The sequence below is a fragment of the Pelodiscus sinensis genome, chromosome 9 (assembly GCF_052426305.1).
Source record: "Pelodiscus sinensis isolate ZL-2025 chromosome 9, ASM5242630v1, whole genome shotgun sequence".
NCBI lineage: Eukaryota > Metazoa > Chordata > Testudines > Trionychidae > Pelodiscus > Pelodiscus sinensis.
Genome location: NC_143060.1, coordinates 11,949,155 through 11,967,539, shown reverse-complemented (window position 1 = coordinate 11,967,539; position 18,385 = coordinate 11,949,155). Strand labels below are relative to the sequence as shown.

General features: G+C 42.8%; 1 protein-coding gene across 2 annotated transcripts in view; it reads right to left on the bottom strand.

The window, feature by feature from the left end:
• The window catches only part of PODN (podocan), a 46,515-nt gene extending 29,447 nt beyond the window's left edge, over positions 1-17,068 (bottom strand). Inside the window, exons 1-4 of one of the 2 annotated variants that reach the window (XM_025186297.3) lie at positions 16,921-17,068; positions 11,298-11,560; positions 10,032-10,125; positions 8,573-8,637 (exon numbers count right to left, since the gene is read on the bottom strand). In XM_025186297.3, coding sequence (XP_025042082.1) covers positions 8,573-8,637; positions 10,032-10,125; positions 11,298-11,560; positions 16,921-17,023 — 525 coding nt within the window. In that variant the 5' untranslated portion in view covers positions 17,024-17,068. Of the gene's footprint in view, positions 1-8,572; positions 8,638-10,031; positions 10,126-11,297; positions 11,561-15,908; positions 16,223-16,920 lie in introns of those variants that run through there. The other variant, XM_075935989.2, reaches the window with a different exon arrangement.
• Between the last annotated feature and the right edge of the window lie 1,317 nt (positions 17,069-18,385).

The window sequence follows — 18,385 nt, the reverse complement described above, 5'->3', positions numbered from 1 at the left end:
AAAAGCAAATACCTTGGCTACGTCTACACTGGCCCCTTTTCCAGAAGGGACATGTTAATTTCAGAAGCCGTAATAGGGAAATCCGCGGGGGATTTAAATATCCCCCGCGGCATTTAAATAAAAATGTCCGCCGCTTTTTTCAGGCTTTTAAAAAAGCCGGAAAAGAGCGTCTACACTGGCCCCAATCCTCTGGAAAAAGCGCTCTTTTCCGGAGGATCTTATTCCTACTTTTTCCGGAGGATCGGGGCCAGTGTAGACGCTCTTTTCCGACTTTTTTAAAAGCCGGAAAAAAGCGGCGGACATTTTTATTTAAATGCCGCGGGGGATATTTAAATCCCCCGCGGATTTCCCTATTACGGCTTCTGAAATTAACATGCCCCTTCCGGAAAAGGGGCCAGTGTAGACGTAGCCGATGTGTATTAACAGTTACATCTTATTTGTTAAACACAGAGTGTATTGGAAACAAAACACAGTGTTCTTGTCCCAAAGAGTTTATAATCCAAATAAGACAGACCAGGGCTTGCTTCTCTTCTTGGCCCAGTGCTATTCAATATCTTTATCAATTATCTGGAAAAAAAACGTTGCTGGTAAAGTTGGCAGATAACAAAAATTGGTGGAATAGTAAAAGATTAGGACAGGTCAGTTCTACTTAGGGATGTTAAATATTGGTTGAGTAGTCAATTAACCTCATGAATTCTTATCGGTTAGTCGACTAATTTATAGTCCCCGGGGCAGCACCTGTCCTGAGGGGAGGGGTCTGAGCTCCCGGACCTGGCGTGAGCTGGAACTGAGCTGGGCTGCCTGCCCACCTGGCTCCTAATACACTTTAAATGCAGAGCCACAGTGGGGGTAGGTCCAGAACTCAGTGCAAGCTGGGACTGAGATAGGCTGCTGGCCAGCCTGCTAAAAAATTTACTGGCAAGGGATGGTGGGGGGAAATGTACGTAGTTTAGAGCATTAACCTATAAGCTTTTGCTTATCGGTTAATTAACTACACTATTGCATCCCTACTTCTACTGAGCCATCTAGATCATGTAGTAAGATGATTTGACTGAATAATAGCTGAAATCAAGGTCCTACATCTAGGAACCAAGAATACAGGTCACACTTTTAAGGATGGAGGTCTGTATTTTGAAAAGCAGCAACTAAAAAAAAACATTAGGATTCAAGATAACAGAATGACTTAAGACATGAGCATGAGGAGCAGTGATGTGGCTAAAAGAACAAACGTAATCTTTGGGCGTATAAACAGGGGAATATTTAATAAAAATAGGACAATGTTTTCAGTACTGTATGCATCATTAGTGAGATAATTATTGGAATACTGCACCAGTTCATTTTTAAAAAGGATGTTGACAAATTGGAAAGGGTCCAGGAAAGAGCTGATTTGAATGATTTGAGGTCTAGATAACCTGCGTTACAAGGAAAGACCAAAGAAGCTCAATCTATTTGAATTTATCCAAGAGAAAGCTAAGAGGTGACTTAATCACTCTCTGCAAGTACCTCTATGGCAGCACCCATCCCTAGGAGAGTGCGGGGCCCAGGATGACTTCGCCTCTGCCCCAGGTCCTTCCACTGCACCCCATCCCTTTCTCGAAGCCTCCGCCTCTATTTTGCCCCTACCTATTACCCCAGGTTACTGCTCCCTCCTCTCTTGAGCAAAACTGGTACCTGGTAACACCACTGCTGGCCTATGCACCGCCCAGGTCCAGCATCCCTCTGACACAGAGTAGAGAAGAGCCAGTAGCACTGCTGCTAGCTCCCGTGCCATCCAGGTCCCATGCCCCCCTAAAGTGCAAGGTCTCCCAAAGTGTGGGGATAAGAACAACCACCCGGAACCATCCTATGGCTGGGACAGGTCTTCTGTATAATGAAAAGACTTCTGATAGTAGTGGGCTCTTTAATCTAGCTGGCAAAGGTATAACAGGATACAGTGGGTGGAAGCTGAAAGTTAGACAAACTCAAATTAGGTGCAAATTGAAGTTGAGGTTATTAACCTAGGAGTGTGATAGATTCTCTGTTGCCTGAAGTCTTTAATCAAGACTGGAGGTCTTTCTAAAAAGATCTGTTCTGGCGCATACAGCCAGAAAGTGTGGACTAGATACAGATGTCACTTGGTGAAATTCTATGACCTGCATTATACAGCAGGTCAGACTACCTGACTATTCGCTCTCTGCTGGTCTTAAATACTTTGAATCTATAAATCTTCCTCTCACATAGACTGCACACCAGTGTAACTACAGTGGTCCTACTCCTGATTTACACAGATGTATAAAGCCAGGCCTATAGAGCAGGCAAGACACAATGGCTATGTCTAGACTGCAAGCCTCTTTCGAAAGAGAGCGTCTAGACTGCACGTTGAACTTTCGAAAAAGCGGCTTGCTTTTTCGAAAGAAAGCATCCAGTGAGTCTGGATGCTCTCTTTCGAAGAAGCCCTATTTACATTGAAGAACGCCTTCTTTCGAAAGAGGAACTTTCGAAAGAAGGCATTCTTCCTCGTGAAATGAGGTTTACCGCCATCGAAAGAAAAGCCGCGTTCTTTCGATTTAATTTCGAAAGAACGCGGCTTGAGTCTGGACGCAGGGGAAGTTTTTTCGGAAAAAGGCTACTTTTCCGAAAAAACCCCTGAGTCTGGACACAGCCAATGAGACTCCACATGAAGGAATGTCAGTCATTCTTTTTTAAGTTATTACTCAAATTATTATTAAATAGTTCATGAGGGAGTTAGGGGAAAACAGTGATTTTAATGGGGAATTGCTTGGCCTAACTTCTTAAATTAACGAATGGTTGAAGAGTACTCCAGGTTCTCTTTCCACACTTGGCAGAGTAATATTCTATCACCTTGTAGTTCCCTAGACTTTTATTTTTAAACTGAAAAATAAGTTTGTATCATTGATTTGCCTCTTTCTTGACAGTAATTTCCTCCTTAGGCTGCCTAAAAATGCCTCATGGACACAAATTAAGCAAAAAGAGCCCTTTCCCCTACTCAGCAAGTCCCGTGAAGCTCTCTCAGCATCAGAAATAATGGGTAGAAATTAAAGGCACTTTACACCAGTTACCAGCACTGACACCACCTCACCTTTAGCTTTCAATGTACTCACTTATAATCTCGTGGGAGTGGGTTAATGCTAATAAGCCTGGTCTAGCAGTTCTGGAAATGTGTCATAAGACAGAAATCAGGCACAGGAAATAATTCATACATGCAAGTAATCACTCCTATGCAGGTTTCCTGTCTGCATACATTGCACTTGGGTCAAAGTCGGTATACGCACAGAAGCCATGGACAGCCGTGTGAGGCACTCAGGGAAACAAGAGGACCACTGAATAGAACATGAAAGGAAATAGAGAGAAGGTGTTTCTTCCCTCCCTCCCTCTCTCTCTCTCTCAAAGAAAAAAAAGGGGTTCCAGCTGCTCAGAGCCTTGTCTTAACATTTCTTCCTTTTCCAGAACCAGCTTGTATCAACTGTCTGGCACTGGATGGATGCTGTCAGCCAGTCAGATTTCAAAGTGAAGGGGACATGCTCAGATTTAGAGAGAAAAGCAAGAAGCCCTCTCAATCTGTTTCACAGATAGGCAGGAGGGGCAGAAGGAAAGAGTACAATACGTATTGTCCCACTATTAGAATTTTCGTTAACTGGCTTTTATAACTGGATGAACTGTTTTGTGTGTGGGTCAGCAAGAATCAGCAGATAGTGGAATAGCACCAGGCTCTTTGTGCATGTGTCCAGGTACTGCATTGCACAGTAAGGTTGATATCACATTTACCTTCTTATCACCCTTCGCTCTCCCTTCCATCCTCTTGGTATGAGGCAGACATGAGAAAAACATGGCTGCTCTCAAAAGCCTACAAACAAGTGGCTCTGATGTTAGGCATCCACCTCAGATGGTTAGAAGCCTGTTGAAACACATCTCTGAAGGGAAATCTCATTCCCTTACTAGAAATGGAAATGTGGCCAGCTGAGGGGGTATTGCCGTCTTTTCTCTTACCTGCCATAGAGGCCTGACAAATGTTTAATCCAAGTATGTGTTTTGTGTTCCAGGTATTGGCAACTAGGGGGGAAAAAACCACCACACTCACTCCGGGGGCCTCAATTGTCCAACAATAGCACGTTTGTCTTGAGAGCTATTTGCAGTATCTGCTCCTGCAGAGAATGATCAATTTCCCAAACCTTTGCTGCTTCTAATGCAGCACACAAGATAGATGGTGTGCTGAATGTACTATTCTAGGGTAATCTCTACAGTATTGAATGGTGGTTATCATTGGTTGGCTCTTTGGAGAATTTATGCTAGGTTTTTTATAGCTGTTAAAAGAATTCAAGTAGATTTAGAACTCTCCCATCATAATTGTCTCTAACAGCAATTTAGTGACTTCAGCCAATCAGATTTTCTTTGCAGCCTTATTGCTGCCATCACTCATATCCCATTACTTCCCTCTGTTGCTAACAGGTAGACTAACCAATTAAAGTGCTGCCATAAAAGCTACCTTTAAGTTTTAGATCCAATTTTCTACTTGCCTGTTACAGACCCTAACAAAAATGAAAAAGCCTTGGTTCCAGGGAATCCCATATCACTATGGGAATATTGAGAAATCTAAACCCTCCCTCACGCAAAGGGCTGATAATGATCAAAGTAATCAATAAGGTAGCTCAGTGTCCTGTCCTACATTTCAGCAGGTGAGGTTTTTGTTAAAAATCACACATGTTGTGGGTCTCCATAGGCTATGTGATCAAAGCTTATTGTGGGGGTTCTTAGGGAATATAAATAAGAAATGGTAAGTTATTTACTTGTAGGTGTATCATTCACTATAAATACTGCAGGGTTATGTGTTAGCCTAGTTATGATCATCAAAAATGCCATCCAGCCAATTTACCAGTCTGAAGTAATCAAAACTGCCACTAACTTAAAACAATATCAAGACAAGCTTCCTTCCATAAAATGAAAGAAGCAAACTACCAGCAAACCCCTGCTCTCCTCCAAACACCAGGGTTGCCAGAGCTTTAGACCTTCCCATGTAGCATGGATGCAAGCCAATCTGGTTTGTCTTGGTTCATGATTTCTCAAGACACATTATTTTTGTGGGCCCACAACTTCTCACTGTAAGGACTTCTGACAATTTGCTGATGTGTGCATTTTTATCTTGGATGCTTGTCTTTCTGCAGCCATGTCAGGAAGAGCTAAACACTTTGTTTTGTCACACAGGGAAAAGCTGGACTGCAAAGTTCTGGAACATTAGTCACAGCCTGGCTTGTTCTTCTCTTTTATGAACCTACTTTCTGCCAAGCCCATTACATGGAAATGTGGTTTTAAAAAGATGTAGCTGTACTAAGGAGCAAATTCTGAGCTCAGTCACGCCAGGGGAAATCCACAAAGTTATTATGGATTTGTCCTGGCAGGACTTAGATCAGAATCTGGCCACTTGGGTAGAACGTAAAGGTCAAAGGAGCACAAACATTTTTTTTAAAAGTGTGGTTAAGTACACATAGAATTGAATTTTTCTGTCTCTGGAAGGGGCTCCCTGCTTGCACAGTTGAGCTTTGCCCTTTCCCCGCTGACCTGTATCTGGTACTTTAAGCAATTCTTTTTTGTGGGGCATCATATTTCCTTCCATAACAAGCAATAGCGGGAGTTCATTAAAAATGATTTCACTGCAAAACCAAGCAGGAATAAAGGGAATCAAAGAGGGTATTTCTGTCCCTGTTGAGACAATATAACTTTTTCATCAAGGCCTGGGATATCTGTCATGACCCCTATGGGTCATCAGCATGAAACTGAGGACCTTAACCACTGGAACTGTGCGCTCCAACCATTTGAGCTGAAGAAGTAACTTGATTAGCTGTAGCAACAGTAGGCACTTAGTCTCAAACACTAGAGTGGGGCAACATAGCACATAAAATGGTAGGGGAGGAGGTTACACTTCCATCATATCCTAAAACCTCAGTCACACTAGGTACTCTCTCACATCCACTTCCACTCATTCCACAGTTCTCCTAATCCCTAGAGCCCACATCTGGTGGGGACTTGTCCGTGCTGTGCATGTATAGCGCCTTTAGACAGGATGGAAATGGGATCCATGGAGAATGTTGTGGCATTTTCAGTTCTTGACTGTTCATTAAGAGACCCAGACCCCAAAGTGTTAGGACCTGTTTTTTCAATGAGGCTTAACCGGACCTTTTCTAATGTGTGTGTAGCTTTGTATACCAGCACTCATAGTTTTCGTGCACTGAGTGCAGGTGAAAAAGTCCATCAACTAGGTCCTGATCACTGAAAGCATATTGGAAGGGACTTCAAGAGGTCACTTAGTTCAACCCCATGCACCATGGCAGAGTCAAGGATAGCTGGACTATAACTGAATGGTGCTTATCTAACCTGTTCTTTAAAAACTCCAATAATGGGGATTCCACACCTGCCCTTTGAAGTATATTCCATACTGAACTATCCCTATAGTTAGAAAGTTTTTTTCTAATATTGAACTTAAATTTCCTGCACTGCAGATTAAGCCCATTATTGCTTGTCCCACATTTAGTGGACAAGGAAATGAAGGGCTGTTACAAAGGGGACCTTCGTCAATTAATATATTTGAAGGCTTTTTTTCAGGGCCTCTCCCTTAGTCTCCTTTTCCCAAGACTGAACAGTTCTAGTTTTTTTAACCTTTGCTCATAGGTTGGGTTTTCCAAATCTTTTATCATTTTTGTTGCTCTCCTCTGGACACTCTCCAATTTATCCACACCTTTTTTTTAAGCTGCCACCCAAGATTGCACACAGTACTCCTGCTGAGACCTCATCAGTGCAAAGTAGAATGTGTCTTGCATCAGTCTTACATCAGTATCATAGGGTATGTCTACACTACCACCCTAGTTCGAACTAGGGTGGTTAATGTAGGCAACAGAAGTTGCAAATGAAGCCCGGGATTTGAATTTCCCGGGCTTCATTTGCATATTGCCGGGCGCCGCCATTTTTAAATGTCCACTAGTTCGGACTCCATGCCCACGGCTACACGCGGCACGGACTAGGTAGTTTGGATTAGGCTTCCTATTCTGAACTACTGGTACACCTCGTGATACAGGTCAGCGTGGAATGAGGTTTACCGGTAGTTCGGAATAGGAAGCCTAATCCGAACTACCTAGTCCGTGCCGCGTGTAGCCACGGGCATGGAGTCCGAACTAGAGGACATTTAAAAATGGCGGCGCCCGGCAATATGCAAATGAAGCCCGGGAAATTCAAATCCCGGGCTTCATTTGCAACTTCGGTTGCCTACATTAACCATCCTAGTTCGAACTAGGGTGGTAGTGTAGACATACCCATATAGAGCTACTGCATAGCCAGTTATTCCCCATTTTATATTTGCGCATTTGATTTTCTCTTCTAAATGAGGTGTAATACGTTGCACTTGTCATTACTGTAACATCATCTTGAAGTGAGTGAGCGTCTTTTTATTGACTTAGTGGACTGTGCATCAGGTTGCCCATGAGTGCAGGTTCTGTTTATGTGGTCAGACACCACATGGTCAGAGGAGCTTGTGCATGAAAACTCTTTGAGGTTTAACTGTTAATTCGAAATAAGGGGTTTATGTCGGAATCACGCTTCTCTGCCGCGTGTAGACGCGGGCAGTTATTCCGAACTAGTCAGTTTCCAAAATGGTGACCGCTTGAGAACATGCTAATGAAGCACAGGATATTTAAATCCCGCGCTTCATTTGCAATTTCGGTCACCGTCATTAGCCTCCCTAGTTCGAACTAGGGGGCTAGTATAGATGTACCCTGGCTTGTTTACACATGGGGTAATAAACTTAAGTCCTCTGCACGGAGGCCATAGTGCACCGGATGGTGCTAAACTCTGTGCACAGGTGACAGCTGTATTTTGAATTATTAATTTCTACCTCTCTTATCTGTTGTTACACTCTTAAAATGAATATCTTCAAACAGCATCTTAAGATCAACTCCATAAATAATCCTTTTGTGCTAACAGTTTGGGTATGTCTACACTACCCCGCTAGTTCGAACTAGGGGGGTAATGTATGCATACCGAACTTGCTAATGAAGCCCGGGATTTGAATTTCCCGGGCTTCTTTAGCATAAAGCCGGCGCCGCCATTTTTAAAAGCCGGCTAGTGCGAACCCCGTGCCGCGCGGCGGCACGGGCTAGATAGTTCAAACTACGTAGCCATTCCGAACTATCTGTACTCCTCGTTCCACATAGTTCGGAATGGCTACATAGTTTGAACTATCTAGCCCGTGCCGCGTGTAGCCGCGCGGCATGGGGTTCGCACTAGCCGGCTTTTAAAAATGGCGGCGCCGGCTTTATGCTAATGAAGCCTGGGAAATTCAAATCCCGGGCTTCATTAGCAAGTTCGGTATGCATACATTACCCCGCTAGTTCAAACTAGCGGGGTAGTGTAGACATACCCTTTGGCAGTGTGATGGAAGTTTTAATTGCAGCTTGCCTCTGGTGAGCCCAGATTGGAATAGCACACCTCAGCACAACATTACGGGCATGGAGAACAAACATATTTTTAAATTGTTTAACTTAATGAATAACTCCTGAACGCATCCCCAAAAAACACTGTCCCCTCTTACCTTATTGTTTGCAAGATACAGGTAATTCAGATTCTCCAGCTGTTCAAATGCCTCCTCTGGAAGCCCTTCAAATGACAGGAATGATTTACAGTCAGCACCCTTTGTGAATGAGAATGCTAGAGGGGCTTTTTTGTCTCCCAAGGGATATCTATAATACAAGTTTTAAATATTTTTCAGAAACAACGTGACTCATGCTTTCGGTTGTTTCAAATTCATAAAAAGCGTTAGCTGAACAAAGTACATGTCTGACCTGTAGTAATGAGTGTGATGATCAGAACACATAAAACAGTGTATCAGAGTTAAGGTCACTTGCTATGGGACATATATTACTAACTGCAAGAGGATCCATGCTGCCTGGGAAGAATGGATTGAAACCAAATGTGGATTTTCTTCTCTCCCCCACACTGCTAAATCTTTAGAGGGTTGGGATTTTTGGGGGGGTTAATTTATTTTTATGAACGTGTAAAAAATTCTTCTCCATAAGGATATAGTATAAATCAAGGCATATTTGAAACTGGGGCTCAAGGATGTATCCACTGCAATTAATGGAAGAAATTTCATTAGTAACTGAACAGGGAATCAGACCAGGTCCTGAGTGTATTAAATAAAATTTTCTTTTTGCTGTGCATTATTGATGTACAATGACTCTGTGCTTCCAATGAAGCCCTCTGAAATAGGAGGCTGCTCCTATTATCCATGGGAGTTGTAGGGCACACGTCACAGAGAGGGTCACACCTGAGTGTAACAGCAGTACCATTTCTTTATCACACACCTTCCCCTCCTTGATGATCATGTTGCTCTTCCCAGCCTCTCTTTTCTTCCCCTCTCAAAATATGTCCTTATCCTTGGTAACTAAATGGGAATAGTCTATAGTGAGTGCTTGACTTACCCAGCAAAACTTGCCTGAAGCAATCAAAGTGGGTTGACAGAAAGGATGGGAGTTGTGTTATTTTTAATGCATATGGTTTGGTTCCAAAGGTTTTGTGTAATTCAGACATCAAATTAATTGAATTAAACTGAAGGAGTGAATTAAGAAGCAGGCTCTGTCATAGGGATTTATTCAGCGTGCAGACATTTATTCAGCATGCAGACATTTATAGATCCAATTTGGATTGCACTCATGTGTTCTAGAGCCCCTGGCGGGCATTTCCTGGACATGTATGTGCTATGCCACAGTACAAAACACTGATGCCATGTCTCTCCCTTTGGTACACGGAGGACTGCATTTTTATGCACTGAGCAGTATTTTTTTAGATGATGAAGTGCCTCCACGTTTTGTAACCTGGCCAAAGGAATGACGCTGGTTAGCCAACCATTCCAATAACATATGCACATTTGAGCACACACAACATTCCTCATGCCTTCCATCTGTGACCACTGACTGGTTTGTTGCATAAACTCATGTTATAGTGCTCATCAGTGGCTCTTTATACTCTGATGCTTGTCTTCTCCAACTTACCTTTCGAAGTAAGCCTGTTGTTCTGTAAATTGAGTGTTTCTAGTCTGTAGAGACGAGCAAGCTCTTCTGGAAAGATTTCTTCTATCTGGTTATTCTAAGGAAAGGAGTATAGGAACCATCAGCATCAGAGAAGGATCCTAGAACTGAATTTTTGGAAAGTTTGGATCTGGATCTGATTGTCAAAATAGACAATAAAAGGCCAAACGCAGTTCCCAAATCTGACAAACCCAAATTAGCAGAGTTTAGAAACCTGCATAGCCAAGTTCTGCAGCTTGGGACTCTCTCCTCCACCCCCCAGAAATATCTAGATCCTGTACTTCATGAAGAACAGGTTCTAGTAATTCCTATAATTCTTTCAGCCAGAGAGGCAAACTAAGAGTGTTAGCATGTAATTGAATATTTGTGTAACCACTAAAATTTAATGCAGTTACATGACTATTCAATAGTCCCCAGAGGTGGGACGGCAGCCAGTTCACTTCCACCCCATTCCCAGGGAGCCCCCTGGGTGGCAGCAGCTCCTGTCCACAAGGGATGCATGGTGCTGGGGGTAGGGATCCTATGTATGATATTTCAATTAATAATTGATACCAGTGAACTTCTTAGCAGCTGCTGAGTTATACCAGGGAAGAATTAAGCCCACATTTTCCAAAAGGAGAGCAGAATTAAGAATTGTTATACACTGAAGATGCTTATTTGGGGAAACATTTTCCTCTGAGCCACAAAAAGTCTCCTCTCTCATCATTTGCTTTCCATACACAACCAGGTCTCTGGGGAATGACTAATACCAGACAAAGTTCTCCCAAAGTCTGGAATGAAAAAAAAAACAAAAGAAGCAAATATACATTCAATGCAATTAATATTTGCTGCTGACCAAATATCTTACCTCAGAGCTAGAGGGTGAAAGAAGAAAAGGAAAGGAGACCAAGGGAGAATCAAAGAGCCAGAGATGCAAAGTTTTTGGAGCTAGGGGGTAGGGAATCTTTTGGGGACTAGGCAGTGGACTGCCAGAGCACAGTGTGGCCCCAACACAATCATCAGGGCTGCTCTAACTTGTGCTCCCCACTGTCTTAGCCCTCGTGGGCCTTATGGCAGTGAGAAATAGCTGAGTAGGGGTGCCCTCCCACACCTCTTCTCTACTCTTGGCCAGTCCCAGAACGTCCCAGTTCTGAGTCAGATGGACAGGCTCACACCATTCATAGGAGACATGAGACAACATTGAATTGTGCCTGCTGTTTTGGTGAACAATCCTGTTGTGTTTTATTGTACCTGCAAGGAAAGGTGGTTTGTTGACTCCGGTAAATCTATGGGAAATTCTTTCAGATCAATCCCTCCACAATCCACAACTCCTTCCTGGGTGCAGGTGCAGTCTCTAGGGCAGTCTGGAGCCAGGAAATCAGGGTCTGGAGTCTGTAACTTGGATGAATTTTCCAGAAAGTCATTGTCTTCATCATCGTGACCATGGATCATGTTGTAGCTAAATACTAAAAGCCACAGCACCAGCAGGGATCTGCTGCTTGGAAGCATGTCCACTGAAACCAAACAAACATCATGGTAAGATGGGGGTTAGTATTTCTGCAGGTTAAGTAATATTTTGTTTTAAAGCTTAATGCAAACTAAGTGGAAGATAAAAAACCCAATGTGGGGTTGACTGCCACGTAGCAGGCAAGTTAAACAGTTAAAAATGACACCAAATAGCTGTATGGATCTAATTGCCATGCGGGTAACCAAACTAACTTCTCAGCGTCAGTGTTGTCAACCTCACAGAGTCAAAAACCCTGAGTCAGCCTCCCAACAATGAAGCGATTGGCAAAAAATCATTAGATTTTTTTGAAATAAAGTTTATATTGTGCTTTTCTCCTTTTCACTCCTAAATTGGTTAAGGTGATTTTGGCTCCCATATCAGGAGCTTTCACCCCAACATCTGCTTGTCCCCCAGCAACTAATTCTGCCCACTAATTCTCCAGCCTCTTCTGCTTCTTCTCCAGCTCTTGGGCTCTTCCACCTCCTTCACTCAGGCCTGGCAAGGGTCTGAAGCAGGATTCCCTTTCTCCCTTTCTAGGCTGGGGCTGAGAGTACTTCTAGGAGTTTTTCACTTCACATTATCCCTTCCCAGTCTGGGACAGAAGGAAAAAACCAGTCCCTTTGCTCACAGGAAGGGAAAAAGGGACCAGAACTGCCCCAAACACTTGCTACTTCCTTCTTTCCACCCCCAAATTCAGAAAGGTGTTAGACAGCGAGGAAGAGAGGTAGCGAGAGCTCATCCTGCTTCTTGCAGCAGCCCTGATTTGCTGTCCTTCTCCAGAAACCAGGAAAGCAGCCAATCAGAGGGGGTTTCCCCCCACCTGGTAAAGCTAAAATTCATAAAGGGCTGGAGTTTCTCACATCACCACCAGACTGACTCCAGGCCCAGTTGAAACAGGGAAATTTGGCAGGACTGCAACATATTTCAGTTCGCCAGCCCAGCTGCGCAAACCCTCCACCTGTCTGTATTTTGGCCAGGTGGCACTACGACAATTCACATTTAATGTATTTCTAATAATGGTTTGTCACAGAGTCTATTAGACTTGCCTATTAAAACACACTGATGTACCTGGGTAAAGTAAAAGCGACGAGGAGTCCTGTGGCACCTTATAGACTAACTGAAGTGTAGGAGCATAAGCTTTCGTGGGCAAAGACCCACTTCGTCAGATGCATGGGAACATGGGAACATGCATCTGACGAAGTGGGACTTTGCCCACGAAAGCTTATGCTCCTACACTTCAGTTAGTCTATAAGGTGCCACAGGACTCCTCGTCGCTTTTGCAGATTCAGACTAACACGGCTACCCCTCTGATACTGGGTAAAGTAAGAATTCTTCAGCAAGTGCATAAAAGAGGCTAAAGAACCAGGGGTGCAGAATGGGGCTATTAAGAATGCCATCTAAAGAGGAAGCTATGTGCAGTCCACAACAAGGCATTATATTGGGCCTACAAAATATATTCTTGAACACCACCTGCTGAACTTCATATTTACACATAACATAGCAATCTCACCTACAGAGCAGTGGCACTTGTGATTCAACAGAAAACTCTTCACAGATACTGACCCACTGTCCCCTCCTATTTGTGATCACATAGAATTCCTGACTGTAGTAGTTGCTCATGTGGAACATTAGGAAAATATTTCATCTGTCCAGCTATGGAACATACGAACGGCCAAACTGGGTCAGACCAAAGGTCCATCTAGCCTGGTGTCCTGTTTTCCAACATTGGCCAATGCCACGTGCTCCAGATGTGGGCATGCCATGGATTTATATAGCGGCAGTATGCTTTTTCTGTCTTATTCGCTATCCCTTTCTTAATGCTTCCCAACATTCTCTTTGCTTTTTTGATTGTTGCTGCACATTGAGTGAAGGTTTTCAGAGAACTATTCACAATGACTCCAAGATCTCTTTCTTGAGTGGTACCAGCTAATTTAAACCCTATTGTTTTCTTGGTATCTCTATATGACCCATATAACAAGAGCATCAGAGTACCTTATGGTCTTAATTGCATTTATCTTTACTGTGCCCCAATTAACTAGGGCACTGATATTAGCATCAGAGTGGGAATTAAAACACAAAAGCCTGTCTATAATAAAGGGGAAAGTCGACTTAAGATACATAACCCCAGCTACATTAATTACGTAGCTGGAGTCAACTTATCTTAAATTGTGTTTCCATGCTGTCCACACAGCGGGAGGTCGATGGAAGCAAACGCTCCTGACAACTTCCTTTACTCTTCATGAGGAGCAGGACTACTGGCATCAGTGGGGCTGCCCTCTCAGTTTGAATTAGTGGGTCTTCACTAGAAGCATCAATCTTCCGCATATTGTAGAGAAGCCCAGAGAGACTTGCATAAGGTTACAGAGGCGTTTGTGGCAAAGCTGGACTTGAGCCTTGTGCTCCCCAGCCACAGGATAACACCCTACCCCCTGGCCCATCTTTACTCTCTATATATGTACTTTCAGATTATTTTAAGCAATTTAGAAGCTGGAAACAAAGAGAGTCAAGACCATGTGACTGGGCAGTACCATGCAGACCAGTATGAAACTCTGCATTGTCCCAACTTAACCCAAGAGTGGATACCCCATGCCCTAGTAGCTGCAGGCATAGCAGAATCAGCTGAACTAGGTCTGGCTACTGAAGTAAGTTAGTCCCTTTCTTTGACTGAGAAACACCACCAGGTCCTTGGGGAGATTTATATATGAGATTATGCAATGTTATTTTTATGTAACTGTTGATCATAATGTTCCACAAAGTTTTGCATATGGAAATTCTCATCCCTGCACAGTACCCTGGTTAATGTAAACAAGGTGTGCTGGAAAACAGTGACTCATGCTGTCAGGATGACCCTACACTGGATCTGTTTATATGCATTGAACAGTAACAAAATCTGAGCTACTGAAGTAAGATATGGCTTGGATTTTCTATTGATTTTGGACAGCAACATTAATCTGAACCTTAGAGCCTTGGCTATTATTCAACTTCTATTTTTCTGGCTGCAGGTTAGAATAATTCCTGTGAATGTCTCTTTTTAGAAAGCTTTAGGCACGTCAGAAGTAACTAGGCCAGATTTCTGTTGCCAGCTATATTCATGTAAATCTAAATCAAATTCATGGATTTGAACAGAGCTACTCTAGATGTCCATTTGTATAAGATAAAAAATGCAGTGCGTTGTGTCTGCTCCCAGTGAGGCAGGTAGAACTCTAGAGTATTTAGTACCAGACCTGACCTCAAAAACTTGACCCAGCTAATTGGTTTACTGCAATCCATCTTTGTTACCTCATCTTTACTGATGTCTTCTGAAAGTACTGAAAAGCTAGAAAACTACATTTGCTGATTTAATTATATATTGATTTGTTCTTCCAGTTGATGACAAAAAAGACAACATTAAAATATCTTAAACCACAGCCAGAGGCAGCCCTGGTGTAACTACATTGAAGTCAATGCAGTTTACACCAGTTTACACCAGAGCTATCATTGAACTTACTATATTGGGATTAAAAAAGAGTGCTTGCTGACATGTTCACAGAGACAGCAGTTGACTAACGTGAGGTGTGTGTGTGAAATCAGGTATCCATCTTCTAATATGCAAGAGGATGTCTCACACTGCTGCCATCAGTATATGCTTTTCTGCTGCAATGCCGATGAAGTAACAGTTGCTATGGTGACACAGAGTGACACTTTGTGTAAGAAACATCTGCTTGCTTCCAGAGTTCTGGACGTAAAAATGGGCAGGGATTTTAATTTCTCTTAGTTCATAGAAAACATAGAGATATTAACCTTGTTAAATTCACTAAGAGCATAATTCAAAACCCATTAGTTTACTAAGGGCCTGATCCAAAGTCCACTGAAGTCAATGAAGACTTCAGTAAACTTTGGATCAGGCCCTGTACCTCAGAACAAAATTGCAGTTGTATTGGCAGTCAATGCAGGGTTTCTTCTGGGGTGGCTGCACCTTCTGATTTCACTGCGCACTGTCCCATATAGAACCAAATTTATTCCATTTCATTTCAGCTACCATCATCCACTGCAGTACCAACAGCAATGTTTCAGCAGTCTCAAGCAGCCAGTGAAGTTGCAGGAGTACAGTACAGCAAGAAAGATCTGAATAAACAGCATAAGCATGTTATCTATATTTACCATAATGTCTATAGTTCTCCATGCTCAGCCTTACAAGATAGTCTCAATTAAAAAAAAATCCACATGATTTTCATTTGGTTTTAGGATCAGTAGGTCACGTGTATTTGTTATTTGCATTAAAAATGTCTGTTTTAAAGGCTGTAGCTAAAAGACAGGCTTCTTCAATGCTCTTAGTGTATCAAGCTGTTACAAAATAAAGTGCTAAAACAACTCACCGTTGTTGACAGAGATCAAATGAATGGAGAAAAGCGTTTCTCTTGCCCCCATAGGCTCCCCTTAGTTCATGCCATGTCAGTTACACACACTGAGCTCAGAAAGATATTTTCCCTTTCCCAAATCAGATCCTTTCCAGATGTGAGCAACAAAACTAGAGAGAGAAATAGGCAACCGTCTCCCAAAGAGAATTTCCTGTCCTTTCCAGTGAAATTGGAGAGGAATTTTCCAAAGTTACCATATGGGAAAATGTGAGCAGAGATAAGGGGGGAAGCAGCTGTAGTCTGAACATAAAGACTTGGACAAGAAACAACTTCTAGTCTCTCTCAGCACGCTTTGCGAAACCAGCCGGAGATGCCAAAAAGAGGAGCAATTTAAAGTGCTGGAATTGATGGAAGAAAGCAGATGCTGTACATGCTGAATATTTCACTGCATGATTTATTTTTTATTTATTTAAATATTTTTACCCTGCCTTTCTATTTAAAATATTCAAGGCGGTAAATATTCATGATGTTTACATTGTCAATGCAACTTTATTTGTTTGTTTAAGCCATTGCTGGGGCTGGCTGAAACTAACAAATTCTTCCCATCCTTTTCTCTCTAGCTAACCTTGGTTTTCACCCCATCAGATTTTTAGGGACTAGAGAAAGCCTGCAAAATCCCAGATACCTCCAGCTATCATTCCAGAATCTGGGACAAACAAAAATCCTTCCTTTTACTCCAGTCCATCTTCTTCACCTCCACTCTCCACATTTCACTTACCCCCTCCTTCTACCCCCCCAAACAATCAGTTTTGTTCAGGATTACTGCATTTCCTGTCCACTCTCCCCTTTTCAGGGGGAGATGAGCTGCTCTTCATAACATGATTAGCTTTGAGTGCAGTAGCACCTCCAAGCAATATGATGACTTTTTTTTTCTTTGCACACTGGGAGTGGGTTATTCCAGTAAGAGGTGGCACACTGTAAAAAAAACACAATCTGTTGCAGAAATGGCCTGAGGTGCCTTTTACTGTACCTGTGAGAAACCTGCAGACTAGCTCTCCCTGCCCGGAAAAAGACTTTGCTGGTTCTTGCTGTGCTCCTAAAAAGATGCTTCCCTTCAGACTCCAGCTGAGCATTTAATTAACAACAGTTCAGTTGTTTTGTGCCCCTCTTCTTCCAGACTTGTATCACCAGCTGGAACTGATCCACCCTGGACCATGAGCAGGTTCCCAAAAGTCAGGGTAAGTTTTTATTTGAAAAAAAACATTGGCTGCTGTGTTTTAAAGTGATTCAGAGATCTAGGATTTATTCTGCACTCCCCACCCTCCTCCTCTATAGTCCCCATTCTTAACCCCAGACCACACACAACAAAAGCGGCACAAAACAACAATCTGTTTTCAGGGAGTGCTGTTTTTCTCTTAGTAACATGTGCCTCTGAAAATCAGGTTACAAAGAGAGGAGAAGCAGGAGGCTGCTGGCAGCTCAATTCGTTAATTATTTTAGAAAAAACATGTGAGAGGGGACAGGACTTGCTCCCTCTTGGAAATGGTATTTTTCCTGAGGCTTGTGCTTTGTTTTAAATTAATCGTGATTCAAGATTCTGTTGCTTTCTGCACTTGCTTATCCTCTTCTACTAAACCCCAGATGTGCTCCTCCCTGTGTGCTTAGCCCCCAGTGCCTCTGCATTTCCGTTACGAGAACCTGCTAAGCCCTCCTTCAAACCAGTCTTTTGCTCATGCCAAGTCTGAGTTTGCTATTAATCCAAACTGAAGGGCATGACTCCCGTGTACTTTATACTTACATAACTACTATTATATGATTGTAGCCATCAGTTTGATCAGATTCCCTGAGCAGACATAAAAAGGAAGTGGTGTCTGTCCTCAGTGCACTCTCAAGCTAAGCCTAAGGAACATGCACACACACTATTTCCAGCCAAATTAATTTAGTGAAATGCCCCACCTCTAAGAGTGCCATCCTGTTGATAACATCAGCAGTTAACATGTGCAAAAAGTGGTATTTTTAGCCAGAAAAGCTTAAGTACCAACATTTAAATTGTGATACAAACCTTTCACTGGGTAACTGGGATCTGCAGAAATAGGTCCTTAAGGTGTCTGTTTTTGACAGAAGGTCTAGTTTTTTAAAGGAAAGCTGCTGTATATCACATTGTAACAGAACGCCACGGTGTTTCTGTAAAGTGCCTAGCACATAAGAGAGGTACATGGAGTGAGATCCCCACCTCTGCATTGATTCTTAATACCAAGTTAAGAGGCCTGACCAATGAAAAGGGTTCTGAATACCAGCAGGTGTGGACTCTCTCTATACAGGTGACATGAAAGGACCCTGTTGGAAGCTCTGGCAACAGAGTGCACATTGGGCCAACCCAGATCACTGATGCTATGGCACACAAGGTAACTCTTGGAGGCTGCCAAAATTTAGACACGTGCTCAGAGCTGTGTAATTTAGGCCAGGACCTCTCCAATCTCTGGAGCAGGAAGGCC